Source organism: Lingula anatina, chromosome 6 (genome assembly GCF_051362555.1).
Source record: "Lingula anatina isolate TDL-2025a chromosome 6, LinAna3.0, whole genome shotgun sequence".
In the NCBI taxonomy this organism is placed as follows: domain Eukaryota; kingdom Metazoa; phylum Brachiopoda; class Lingulata; order Lingulida; family Lingulidae; genus Lingula; species Lingula anatina.
Window position 1 is genome coordinate 3,082,306 of NC_141772.1, and position 14,739 is coordinate 3,097,044.

The 14,739-nt window shown below is 36.9% G+C and overlaps 1 protein-coding gene across 8 annotated transcripts in view; it reads right to left on the bottom strand.

The window, feature by feature from the left end:
• Nucleotides 1–14,389, bottom strand: part of LOC106167007 (voltage-dependent calcium channel subunit alpha-2/delta-3) — a 91,641-nt gene extending 77,252 nt beyond the window's left edge. For 2 of the 8 annotated variants that reach the window (XM_087014386.1, XM_087014385.1), the window contains exon 1: nucleotides 13,333–14,382. In XM_087014386.1, the coding sequence (XP_086870512.1) occupies nucleotides 13,333–13,427 (95 nt within the window). In that variant the 5' untranslated portion in view covers nucleotides 13,428–14,382. Of the gene's footprint in view, nucleotides 1–13,332 lie in introns of all 8 variants that reach the window. The other 6 variants (XM_087014387.1, XM_087014384.1, XM_087014389.1 and 3 more) reach the window with 6 other exon arrangements.
• Nucleotides 14,390–14,739: the final 350 nt, after the last annotated feature.

A 14,739-nucleotide genomic window follows, 5' to 3' on the forward strand; every position in this document is an offset into this window, starting at 1 on the left:
AAAATGCTTTCAAATCAATAAACATTACAAAGGCTTTTCCTCAACATGGTGAATCAAACTTTGCCATTCCAGCCCAGTATATGGTGTGTCATACAAGCTTCTTAAAAACTGTAATCAACTTTGACTGCAATATGCCACCTGTGATGGCAAACTATTTCAAGGTCAATCAATTTTTCATGAATTTCTTCAAAACATGGTGCCATTCAGAAGCAAATCACAGAAAGCCAAATGTAAACCCATCTACATTTTAACTGGCCCTGTCAGACAGTTTTTCTTTCACATGTTCTCAAGCAAAACCATCAATACTTCTCTGCGGCTGAGGACAAATGCAGTCAATATTTTAATGGAAATAAGTAACAGCTCATCTAGTAGTCAGTGTAAGAGTTGTCAGCCAAACTGGAATTGCCAGACACATTAGTTCAACAAGGCCCATAACCTGAAGACAGGTGGCCCTGAGAAGGGCAATTTACTTGGTGTTTTTTCCCCTTTCTCTCCCAGTATATAGTTTTATCAGCGTTAAGGCGAATTCACAAGAGAATCCTGAGCTATTTAAAACATACCTGTTGTGCTTTTGTTCTACTCTTACTTTTATTTGTGGCCATCAAAAGTGAGGGCATTATTAATGCAGATTACAGACATGCTGGTACCATCAATTGACTCAGACATATAGGGGCCATTCAGAATGAGAAGAGCCGTGTGCTAGCTGGTCCACGGCCTAAATATGGCAGACCTACATGAAAGGAAGACCGCTTAATCCTGTAATGGTCTCTCCGCCTCTTTCAGGTCTCGATCCCACGCATCACCCCTTCAGAGGCACAATAATTAAATCTCAGCACAATTTGTGTGTGTATGCACTTAGCATGTACCAAAAAATGTATCCATAATAGGAGGCAATGAATATATATTAATATTGAGTTTGATAAATATATGTACAAAAAACTAAGAAATACCAACAAAAAAAGAGAGAGAGAAAAATGAAAACTGCATCAAGTTGGAAACTACACTAAATGAACCAAAAAATGAAAAAAAAAAAAGCAATAAGACATAAATTATTGACTTGTGTTTCAATTCACTTCATTATAATTTCTAGTATTCTAGCTGCTTTTGAATCAAAGACTTCAATGAAATACATGGTGAATATAATAAAACTGTCAAACTAGTATGGTTCACTTCATCCCACTTTCGGTTATCTTCTTAAAAAGAAAAATGTACGCATGAAGATGTTTATCACTTGCGTTGGTGAAGACACGCATCAAATTTCTATTCCTTACACCGTAAACTTCGAGTTGCATAAGGTTTCTGGTATTGTTTAAAGAAACCTCACAGGAAAGACAAACAAATGCAGATTCAGTTAAGCTGAATTTCTAGATATCAGAACTTTTTTTAGTACTCCCTCTCAATAATGGGAAGCCAACAATGGGTTATTCAGAACTCCAAGGAAAACATCAGAATACATATGATACATCTATTCATGCTAGAAGGGGATGGAGGCATCAGCAATGCCCATGAAGCACTCAACATTCACTTTCCTGCTATATATTTATACTGGTACTATACCCTTATATTTTACTAGACTGCATCAGATTCGATCCTGATGACAGCGACAATTATCTTTAACAGGCTTAATTAAATTGTCTTCAGATAAGTTTAACAAGAAGTGATTTATGCACTTGGAATGTCATCAAAATCTGGCTTGGAATATTGGTTTAATATGTAAGGAGATAAAGCTAACAAGAAAAAAAACTGGTACCAATGATATTCATCTAGAGGATGGTAAGCTAAGGCGTGAATCGATACAAAAAAATGTTCAATTATGGGATACTTCAGAGCACTGGGTGACGACTTATTGTGGAAGGTAGAATTTGATATCAAAATGCCATTATTTTCCTATCTGATCAATAAAACACTTGTAAAAATATCTTAGACAAATATTGCAAAATGGCAGTTACACAGTCAACCATCTTATTTCAGCAGCATGTTAGTAAGTTTACTAAATCCAAAAACTTCAAACTTTTTGTAAATTAGCCCTAATTGACCTTCTGATTGATTAATTTATCAACTGAAAATATAACATAATAATTTTTTTTAAATTTAAAAACATGTAATCAAGAAGAATCACATACTAAATGCAGAAAGCATCAATAACTTTTTTTTCTTGATCAGAGTTTCAATTTAGCCATAATGAGAGCGGTAATTTGTTTATAATTCCACTGTATCACTGTAAATAAATGATCCCACAGCTTGACCTCATTAAACAACTGAATATAAAATATATGAATGTTTTAGTTCAATTGCATTTTTGATCAGTGTCTACCTGTTAGATTATTTTACCTTTATCTGTTGAAAGCCAAATTTGCATCCAAAGATGCAATGCAAAATCAAAGAGAAGTTTCTTCACAAATAATAACGATTACTTTTAAAAACTGACAACTAAAATAGTGATTTTATAAAAGCATCATAGTCACATGTACCAATTATTTTTACAATAAATCTCCACATGGACTCCGTTCTCTAGCTGACATTGCCATTACTGAAAATAGATCAACTATTCCTGTGACTGCCCCAACTGTAACACATGTAACAACTCGATTCTGTTGCCTTGAATCTGCTTTATTGATCACAAATTCATGCTCAGGTAACAGAAGTAATGAAATCATCCAAATATCATCATTTCTAAAGCAGTTACATCCCCCTTCCTATGCTCCATCACACAGCTAGCATGATGGCAATATTGGCATTTTTACAAAGAAATAGCTGCCCAGTCAAATCTTATTCACACACATTACCCACACAATAGCTATTCGATGAATCCAAACAACACAGCTTTTCAAAAACTCCCTTCTCTTCCCTCCAACCCCCTTAAAAAACACCATCCCTGAATAAAAATGACAGGCCTACAGCTACAAGGTGCAATTTTGAATTCCAAAAGGAATTGTGTGTGTGTGTGTGAATGTGTGTGTGTGTGTGTGTATGTGTTTGTTGTGCATGTATGTGTGTGAATGTGTGTATGTGTGTGTGTATGTGTGTGTGTTTGTTGTGGATGTGTGTGTGTATGTGTGTGTGTTTGTTGTGTATGTATGTGTGTGAATGTGTGTGTGTGTGTGTGCATTTTCAAGGAAAAAGGAACAGCAATTACTTTTGGTTTTATCAGTCATTACTTATAAAATGGCTACTGATGTCAAACAAGGACAGACCAAGATGACAACAATAGTTTTTTAGTCATTACCCTAATAATGCAGACCCATAACCTTCATATAATGTCCACTCATACCCTTTTCAATGTTAAAGCCAAGCAAGAAAATACAGAGACAAAAACAGTTTTATTCACATGGGTAATGATACATAATGGGACGGGAATGAAAATGTATTGAAAAAGTCTGGAATATCTATGTTGTTTGACAGCTAGAATATTTAGTTTTTGTTGACAAGAACAAAACAGTTCATTGATAAACACACAAACATACACATGCATATATACACACAGTGTGTTGCAAGAAAGACAGAGAGAGAGAAAGAGAGAGAAAAACATTTTTCACAGGGTCAGTGTTAAGCGCACCCCCCTGAGACAAATGACAAGTCATGATATCATTCAGTGGGGAAAAACCCAATAGTTTAATTGGCAACCTTTACTTTGATGCAGCACACTGAAATCCCCAAACCAATCCACTGAATTCACAGATAACGCTGTTTTACATCCAGTGAACTTATACATATTCAATCAAGCTAACAAATTGTAACTATCACTGTTTGGAGTCTATCGTAGCATAAAACACACGAAGCACTAAAACCAACCAAGCAGATGTAACTTAAACGTGCCATACAGCTCGCATTGAAGGATTTTGTTTAATGTTTGAGGTGTGTGTGTGTGTGTGTGTGTGTGGGGGGGGGGGGGGGGGGGGGCACCAAATTTTTCTATTCAAATCAATATGGGCAAATAAAAATATAGCACAAGTGAAAAAATCAGGTATATACACAGAGTATAATGTCATTATATTATACATCAGATGAAAAAAAATTGCTTTTATTTTCTTGCTTCACTCATAATAACTGTGGTAAGTCAGAAGCCAGGGTAGGGGCACCATACCCCTACCACCCCCACCCTCCCCCCACTCCTCCTTACCCCACCAGGCCATCCCTACTGACCCAAAATCAACCACTGAACCCCTACATATAGTAAATTTTTTCAGAAAACTTCCAAGTTTTTACCAGTGGCACCACCAAACAGACTGATTTTTTTTCTTATCTTTTTTCTTTAAACCTTTTTGCAAATGAGCAATATTTGCCAAAGGTTATATTATAGGCCTGGATGTTATGGCGGGTTGTAAGGGGGGAATTTGGGGTAAGTTTGGGATGGACTAGAGGATACAGAGTTATAATCTGATGGGAAATATATGATTGTATGGTGTGACAATTTAATAGAGAGTGTCACAATCAGATAAGACACCGACAATGTTGATAGTGTCAAGTCATTCTTCTAATGTCCACTATTAGTACATGAGGCACGATTCAGTGGCACACAATCACGATATTATTCTGAGAAGAACTGAATTAAACTACATCATTTCTCTACAATAAAAAGATATTGCGCCAAGTGTAATAACATGTTTTACAACTGTTACAGTTATAATATAATTAAAAGAAAAAAAGAGGATGTAAGCCTTTTTTTTTATTGTACTACTTACGGATTATAGACACATTTAACCACAGATGCAACTTTACATTAGCCATTAGCTGAAAGCAATTTAGAAGACATCAATTCATTCATTTCTGAAAAAGTTGCATGGGGTTGGAATATTATCGTCATGGTAATTTTCATCAAAACTGAATCAGAAACTACATGTAATAAGTGAACCTCCACGAAAGAAGTAAGGCATTCAGGGCATTCAAATCTCTCTTTGTATCACTAAATTATGGACCAAACATTGGCGTTATTTCACTGCTGAGACCCTAGGTTATAGAGAAGGTACAGAAAATCAATTAATGAGTGGCGTCTGGGGAGGTAACATCTTGGCCCACCCCTGCCAGGGCCAAATCAATAACCATATCATGCCCCGACTGTGGATGACGAAAAACATGATTGCCTGTGTGGTTGCATGTATTGATCACACTGTTACAGGGCTTGGGGTAGAATACACTGAGACTGGGGGCATGATGATTCTCTGGTTATATGCATGATTCTGGGAAATACAATTGACACAATGGTGAATAAGAAAGCAAGAGATTGCTGTTCCACAGTGATGGTTGATCACCTCTGTCCTCCCTCACTTGAATTTTTTTTTTGGATTTGATTTTTCTTTCCAAGAAACGTACTTTGACAGGTTTCTTATCAAAGGCAACCTACAAAGTCTACATGTACTAGTAACCACTGAAAATTACCTACACTACTGCATCTTTAGCATCTTGTTGCCAATAGCTAAAAGCAGACCTGGTTTGATATACCAGTATCTAATTAACTAAATATTAATGACTGTTTGTATAGGCTTACTATAGGCTTCTGTTTCTAAACCATGATGTGAATACAGTGTCATTCAAGTTAATTGTTTCAGTTGTTCAGTGTGTGGGCAAAACAATAACACAGATTAATTCTATAATCCTGAATTAAACCTTAATTATTTATTCCTTTTAAGCATAAAATCAAATAAGCCATGGGCAAGTACAATTCCTATTTCATTTCAGATGATATTTACTATTGGTTGGTTGGTTGAGTCCATTTTTTAGGTGGGTTAAAAAACAGTATGAAATTGTTGACACAATAAAAAAGATTGATTCAAGGACATGTACTGTCATCAATCGAGAAGAAAATATTGGCATAATTAAGACAAATGAGCCACATCCAAGATAAGAATATTAGCACAACTAAGGATAAGTGAGTCTTTGTCTATCATGTACCTCACAGTGAGAGACACAAGACATTACATTTAGCATGCATCTCCATTTTTTTTTTACAAATTAAGTAGATTGTTTCTGAGCGGAGCTCAATTAGAATGGTCTGCAGATCAATATTATTGATTGCAATACAGTTTGCCCAGCATGTTGCGCAATTAATTAACTGCCAACTTTACGTCTTTTGTTGTGCAGTGGCAGAGGGGACACGTGTTGTGGGGTTAATTGCAATTACTCATCCACAGCCTTTGGCTCCATTCAGAACAGGGGACTCAGGGGCGTAACCAGACCTTTTAAAATTGTACGCACAGAATTTTAAAATTCCCAGGTATAGCTAAATGTAGATCGACTTACGCAAAAGATGAAGGGCAGTTTAAATTATATGTGCCAAATATAATAGCTTAGTTTTCACCGTTTATAAAATCATTACTTAAAGTTTAAAATATTCCCTCAATATAATTAAGTTCCAGTAAATTATTTCACCCAGAACCAACGCTTTTTCTGGGATTGGGGTACAGGCCATGCATAATTGCCATCTGTATCTTACTTCAAAATTTCAGGGCCTCAAACTTTTCCAAAAGCCGTGAGCGGGGGTGGGGGTGGGGTAAAAATTAATGGAATCTTTTTTTAATAATAAATTTTATTGGGAAAGAGGGTTAAAAATAATTGATACCGATCTCCCGTCACGCTCTTCCACGAAAGAACGCCCTTGTATGAATATAAAAATTGCCTTCTCGTCTCGCTCGGATCGCGAACGATCTCTGGCTGACGATCTTCTGCGAACGAAGTCCATTGAACGAATGTGAAAATTGCTTTCTCTTTTCGCTCAGATCATGCTCGATCTCCTGCTGAAGATACGAAAATTGGCTTCTCATCTCGCTGCGGTCGGTAACTATCTCTTGTTCCCGATCCTCGGTTAACGAAGTCTCTTGAACAAATATGAAAATTGCCTTCTCGTCTCTTTCGGATTGCGAACAATCTCTCGCCGAAGATATAAAAATTGCCTTTGTTATGTATTAGCTTTGTCAGGTGCCATACGTATAAAGATCCGAAAGGTGTCCCCTTTCATAATTTGGCGGCAAGTTAGGTCATATTTCACTTAGGGCCTACACGTGTTTTGTACCGAATGTAGATCATTCTTGTCACTTCTGCATTATATATTTTAAAGTCAATGGAAACCTTTTATTGTGTTTTGTAAGCTTTAGGTAGTAGTTACGTCGTGACTGAAAAACAGCGTGCACTACAAAGTAGTATAGTATTCATACGTCAATTTACTGCAATGGATTTTCATACGACGTCCACAGCTGCCCCGACAAGTCAAGACTTTTTTAATCGTAAGCCATCCAGCCTTTTAAATTTGAAAACATAGGCCGTCCAGTGATGACAGCGGCCGTTCAATTGGCAGCTGGAGGGCTCGCTGAAAAAAGCCTTGCTTAGAATGGTATATTTATTGAACTAGGGGCTTACTGACACAAACTTTGAAAACATATGCAAATTATGCCCGCTTGTATCAAGCTAAATTCTAAATAACGGTGAGGCACCTTTGTTCGATGTGGTTTGTTGCGGTTATCCCTAGTTGTCAGAAAATAATCTTAAGAACAGTTGATCGTTGTAGGATTCTTACACCTTCTTGCTATCCATGGCAGGGCCGTAGCCTCCGGGGGGGGGGGGGGGGGGGGGGGGGGGGGGGGGGGGGGGCAGGGGGGGCAGCTGCACCAGAATGCAGTATTATACATACAGTTTTAAAAAAATTTTCCACACCGTGGGAGGGGGACACCCCCTCCCCCCTCGGAGGCTTCGCCCCCTCGTGTCCGCTTACTGCCCCCCCCTAGCATTTTGCTCAGGCTACGGCCCTGCATGGTCAGCTTAATGATGAATCTTCTAAAAGTTGAACTTATATATGGTATCATCCAAAATCAAACAATTATATTACAGGATAAAGCTCTGTTTGTTTGTGAAAATTGCCCATATCACCCTGTTAGTTTAGAGGGTTAAGCTGGGTCAAGTCCGTGTCAAAATTCTTTAGAGCTTTGCAGGAAATATTTTTTTGTTTCTCTGGCTCCTTATAAAGCCCGTTGTCCAGATTTTATCTAGTGGTCCCAGGTCTGCTGGAACTGCTCTTTGAAAATAACACAGGTAGATTTTTATCTGAGATAAATCTCGCCAGCGAGTGTGCATTCGACACACTTAAGACAAAGGCTACCTGAGAGTTGAAGGGCATTCAAACCTCCAATTAAGAGGCAAAGGAAGTTCCAGCTAGATGGACGATTAAGATAGGACTTCTGGAGGTAGCTAGAATTTTTATTTACCTCAGTTCTGTGAAAGCAAACGAGACGGGGGGTGTCAGAACAATGGTGCGTATACGATTCATACAGAAGATTTGTACATTCAGGTGACTCTAACTTGCAATCGAAGCGGATTTTCGATTATTTTTCGTGAAAAATACACTAAATTTATAGAGAATAATATCATGATTGGCTCAAAAAATTGTACGCACAGTGCATCCGTGCGTATGCCTAGTTACGCCCATGGGACTAACTAGTCCAAGGGTCAAATATGACGACCCACTACAAAGCTTGCTCTCTAATCCGCTAATAGACGCTGGATACATATCCCATGGGGAAGTTTTCAGCTTGGTGGGCCATATTTGACCCTCGGACTAGTTAGTCCCCTATTCTGAATGGGGCCTTTGATATTTGAACCAAGTCAAAGAATGGAAAAAATTAGCAGAGTGTGCTCCCCTTCTACCCCCAGGGTAGACAACCTGACCCAGAAAAACATAGTCTAATTTAGGTCATACCAGTCGGATGAAAAAATGGTACAATTAAATCAAAATTAATGAGAAATTGTAAAAAAAAAAAAAAAAAAAGGTTTATATTCCTTAAGCTCCAATGGTCCAATAACATAAAAATCATTGTGAAACTTTAAAAAATTCATATTCCTGTATAGCGTTAGCCTAACTAGAATTAAATCATGTTTAGTGGCTGGTGATCATTATTCCTGGTAGTATTAGATTGAGCTTAAAAAAATATTCCCTTACTTAACATCAAAGAACCATTGATCACAGACAGCATTGATACCCAGTATTATTGACTAGAATACGTGATCATTGTCACTCTCCATGTGCTGAAAGAAGTCATTTGACACCTGCAACTCACTGTAAAAATGACACCTGTGGAGGTGTCTCTGGAAAAAAAAAAACATGTCACTTTGCATTCGTGTGATATTTAAGTTATATATTTATGTTACAACATGGCTGTATGCTAGCTGTATAGGGTGACAGAAAATGAAGTGCAAGAATTTTGATGATTTTTATATTTTACATTTTTATTACTTTCATTTCATTTATCTTATTTTTATACATTTTTGGCAATAATACACTTCAGTATTCAATGAAATTTCTAACAAACCCTCATTTTTTGTGAGAAAAAATGTCCACCTTTGCCCAATCCCCCATTGTAAACATCACCCCATCTCATGAACTCAGTGAGGACATTATAAGCTTCATGACAAGTATGAGGTGAAGAGACAGTTTTTGTGCCACTTCATTAAACTACTCACTAGATTGCCTATAGTATCCTGCCGTGATCATACGCAGCATCACCGCAGTCAGGACATAAATATTTCAAAGCGTTATCACAGACAGGAGAAGAGGACAAAATGAGAGACAATTGGAAAAAAAGTCTTAATATTGCGTAAAAGCATAATAACCATGGCAGAGGGATAGAAATTGCTATAAAAGTGCAGTTTCATCTCCAAATTGGTCCAACAAAAGAAAAATGGCCATTAGCGAGACACATCACACGGAAATAAAGAGCAGATCATCCTATGAAGCCACCTTGTGGGAATAAATGTGCAAAGCATATTATTCAGAGGAGCATTATCTCACTGATATTGATGGTACCCTACTTCCTTATTTAGTGTCTCTACTTTATTTTCCTTTTTAATCCCCTCTAAGAACAAAGAAAACATGTAGTTAGAGACAGATGTTTCCATCCATGCTGACTGTCTTGTTTCCTAGAAGGAAGACTTCCAAAGCCAAAGCTAAAATAAAATTGTCAATTTTTTTTTCAAACAAAATCGAATGGTTGTTTTAGAAGCCACAGGGTACATGGAAGACAGGCAGAAAACCTTCTAAATTCTCCAATTAAGTTCCTGATTCTTTTATTTTAAGAAAAAATATTAAATGGCTCTTTTCAGGTTGCACCAATCCAAGCATTAAAACTCAAGAAAAGAGCATGCATCTACTGCAAAATACCATACTGTGTATATATATATATATATATATATATATATATATATATACTACATGTACTTTAGTTCAATACAACAACTTTAAAATCACTTTTACCACATCCAAAGGACAAAACAGACAGGCTTGTTACACAAGCAGGAAAGAATTCATAACAACGTTGTAATGCCTTTGATATTACCTCTAAATGCACTATAGTACCATTCAAATTGTGACTGATCTACTGCAAATAATTGAGTTTTCACGTCATTCCAGGAAAACTATTCAATCAATAAAGATATAAATTGCACTGGAATTAATCATAAACAGTGTATATTCTCCTTTGAACATTTAACTGTTGGTAGTAACCAACTGTTCTGGAGAGATGGCAGTTACAAATGTCAAAGACAAAACCTAAATATGGCAATTAACAAGGTCACTGGACAAGTTTGAAAGGGCCTATAAATTATCTAAACAACTGGCACTGAAGTTCAATTTTTGCATTTCAAAAATGTGTTAACACGCATATCAAAACCACGCTATCTTTGGCTGATTCAATACATGGCAGAAATGGAGAAATGTCCCAAAACACTGTTCAAATTTGCCAATAACTCACTGCAGATCAAAGACCAGTCTTCATCTGGCAATGTCCAAAGCTTTTTTTCCCTTTGTTTTTCCTTTAAATTTCTTAAGCAATTCACTTGGCTGAATATCTTATTTCTCACAATACTTTTCATCGTGCAATGGCTCAAAATGACCACAACTTTTTTGCCCCACTTTTCCACACCCAAACATCCTATATTGGAACAACATAACCAACAATAACATACTTAAAGCCTAATCAATACATCTAATTGATTCCACCCTGCACTGTACATGAAACATAGAAACAGCATAGAGGGAAGGGAGTGGGAAGTTGACGACAGAAGTTTAAAATGCATCTTGTCATCAATAATGACTGAACATTACGAGCCCACACTAACTGAGGAAGTTCTTATAAACAACTTGTTAAATAGTAATTTCATAAGGGTGCTTGGCTAATTGCCAGTGTTATAATATAGGAATGCATAGTATTCCTCAAATATATACAACAACAGCATTAGTATACATCAGTCCTCTCTCTCTCTCTCTCTCTCTCTCTCTCTCACACACACACACACACACACACACACACACACACACATTCCTATTCAGAGAGAGGAGAGAGAGTAATTTCAAAACACACTGACTATCTTTAATACAGAAATTATACCTATGTTAGACAAGAAGTACAGACATCTTACAGAAATATGCAGGAAGAACCACAGGATATCAGTATAACAGGTTTATAACAGAACACTAACATATTGACTAGGCTAACAAACACAATTACACCAGTGACCATTCTTTTACAATATACACAATAGACCCAATTCATATTTTAATTAAAAAAAAAAAAAAAACATATGCACATCAATTTTATACAAGTCTGGGTGATAATTATCTCAATTTAAGTCTTAACTAATGAGCATGCTTTCACAGAGTACATTTTGTGTACATATAGTATTCAGACCGAAAATGGATATGAAACCACAAAGAAATCATATATTCAAAATATATCTAATGTCAAGTAAGTTCTGAAAAATAGGTCTTTCTGAAAAGAAAAATGCTACCCAGGTCTTCTCTACAGTTCACAAATGGCAAATGACAGCAACATTTATTTTGATATATGTCACAGATTTGGTCCCTTTTTAATATACAGCAGGGTAATTCAAAAACAAAACAGGCACATTTATTTCAAATGTTTCGTAACTGTTATTACACTTAGACATATGTAGGGTAAAATGTTGGAAGCGAGGGAGCATGCATCGAGGTAGCATGTTAGAAGGAAGGGGGTGGGGCAGGGATTGGGGGAGGGGTGACAGGGTGGGTGGGTAGGTGGGTGAGATTAGGGGAAGGTTTGTGATTTAGACACACCTCTTGCTGGTTAGAAAACAACAGGAAGCTCATATATATATATGGGAGGTACTAGTTTTCTTACCTCTTTCTTAGTCTTCAAGGAGAAAAAAAATAAGAACAATGGATGTAAGTTAACTGTGATAACATAAGCTAAAACTTTTAGTAAAAGACTTCTTGTAGTCTATGTAAAAAGAATACAACATTTTGGAAATAATTTCTTTAGGATGACACTAGGTAAAGACTAGTAAGAAAGAAGCCATAGAAACGACACGAACTTGATGCTGCCAGCTGCGCATCCAACGTAGCCCCTTCAAAGATCTCAATCTAGGCAGCACCGCAAAGAGTATCAATATCAGTATTCAATGACATTCTGTTTGCTTGGCTTATCTAGATTTACTACAACCAGTCTACAACTTGGCTGGCAATTGCGAATAATATTCAGAAGAGCACTTTAATAAGTAGAGATACAGGGGCAGCTTGACAAAACACCGACGCAAAGGATCACCGTACCATATTCTGTGGAAAGTAATATTAGATGATTGTATTATAGTCAGACATGTCTATAGATGAAAGTACTTTAAGGAGAAGAAATCTAGGAAGCTCAGCAGAAAGTATTGATATCTTTAAATAGCGTTCACTTTGCCAGTCTTATCAAGATTTGCTACTCGGATAAGGCTTCTGGGTGTATGCATTGAGTACATAATATACTGTAATTTGTGGTATGGAGTCAAAAGTACTTATGAAAAAAAAAAAAAAACATTAATGGACTGCCCAATAATAATAATAATAATAATAATAATAATAATAATAATACTTTTTTGTACAAGGAGTGGAAAGAGTACATGCATAGTATAAAACACATTGTTCAGTCAAATATAATGGAGGTTCACACAGATTTAACTCTCTTTCTTCTCCAAAATAATTAGATTTGGACTACAATGGCACTGTTACATACCTTTTTTTATCTAAAGACAATACCTTCATATCGATATAAAAATGGAATGCAATGTTGCAGATTACAAAGTATTAACTATTCATGATTTTTTTTTGTGTGAAAATCTGTATTACAAGTAGTGATAATCTGTCTTAAATCAAATTACAATTCCCCTGTGAGGAAAATCTAAATTTAGAGACATATAGCAAAAACTATAGTTCAAATTTGCCAAAGCAAATGTTATCGTGTATACGGCTGAAGTGAGACTACAAAACCCGAGCGTCAGAAATACAACAGCCATTGAGTAATCTACACAGTAAAGAGTTCAAAGAAACACAGCACTTACCCCATAATTGGTATATTCAGTGTCGAATGGAGACTGTCAACGGAGATAAGAAGAAGACATATCTGAAAAAGTCTTCTTTCTCGGAACGGCCACATTATCAACCGGCGTCCGAATGTCCAGCGTCTCTCTCAGTTTCCACTCGAGTCGAGGTGTGAAGATATGCGTGTCCAGTTAAGATTCACCACTTAAAGTGAGGTTAAATTCCTTAAAATCAGTGACTGCGTATCCCAAAGTTGATAAAGATCAGTGTAATAGTTATTCACTATCCCCCTCAGCAGCACCTTGTACAATAGACAAATTCTAAGCTGAACTGGTAGCGTTATATTGATTGACTATAATCCCTTTATGACTATAATTGGTCCAACACAAAACCATGCTGTTTATCCATAGAAAAAATATCAATAAGCTACACATGGATGTAGCCTGGTCCGAAAATTACTCAACATGTGAGAATAGCAAATTGAATCGATCTTAACTTCTTCTATGGGTAGATAGGCTGTTCGCTCAAGTCGAATCACCCACACATAGAGTGGAGACCAATGAATCGTGGCTGCATGTTATGTGGTTTGTCAGTGCATGGAAGAGTCTAACTCTGTCAATTCATCGCAGTAAAGCTGACGACACCTGTATCTATCGATGCTGCGATTTCCCCAATGTGCCAGCTACCTTGTACATGCATGCGTATTTATCCCATGGCTCCAAAATGTCAATTACATAAAAAAAATAATCCGGAAGCTGTCACAGCTAAAAAAAAACTACTGAGATGTGAATTATAACGCAACAGAAATCCCCCTGTTCACTTCGTCACTGAAACACATACCGGTTAAGGTTAAAATATTAACCATGTTGCAAGAGTTAAACAGGACACGTTTAATAATTCATTGTATTGACCCATTGTCATAATCACTCATGTCAGAAGAAATGGTTCACAATACACAAGACACGTGAACACAAAAGTAGTGGTCACGCCCAATTTACGTTCTTGGTAATGACAACACAGGGATCGTTCGATAACATCAGAGTACAAAGAACTCAAAAACCTGCACACTTCATATACACTATCGATTTGGTCGAAAAGTGAAAGGGTAGGTAATGGACCGTCGTACGGTCGCACTTAACTGGCTAAAAGTAGCCACTGAAGCTAATAATTGTAACTAGTCTCCAGCGTGTTTTGCCACAAAAGGAATTCAAGGATGTAGCTTTAATGAACTTTACCTGGTTGTGAATTACTTGGATTCGACTGGTCACTTCATTAATACCTTGAAAACTTTAGGGGTGGCTCCCCCTTTCGGAGACAGCAGGCACTACATGCGCCCCCCCCCCTCACTCTCGCCCTCTAGGTGAATGACGTATAGGCTACCAGACGAATAATTTTCCTAGAATCAGCCGTACAATAGGCGTGTGCTT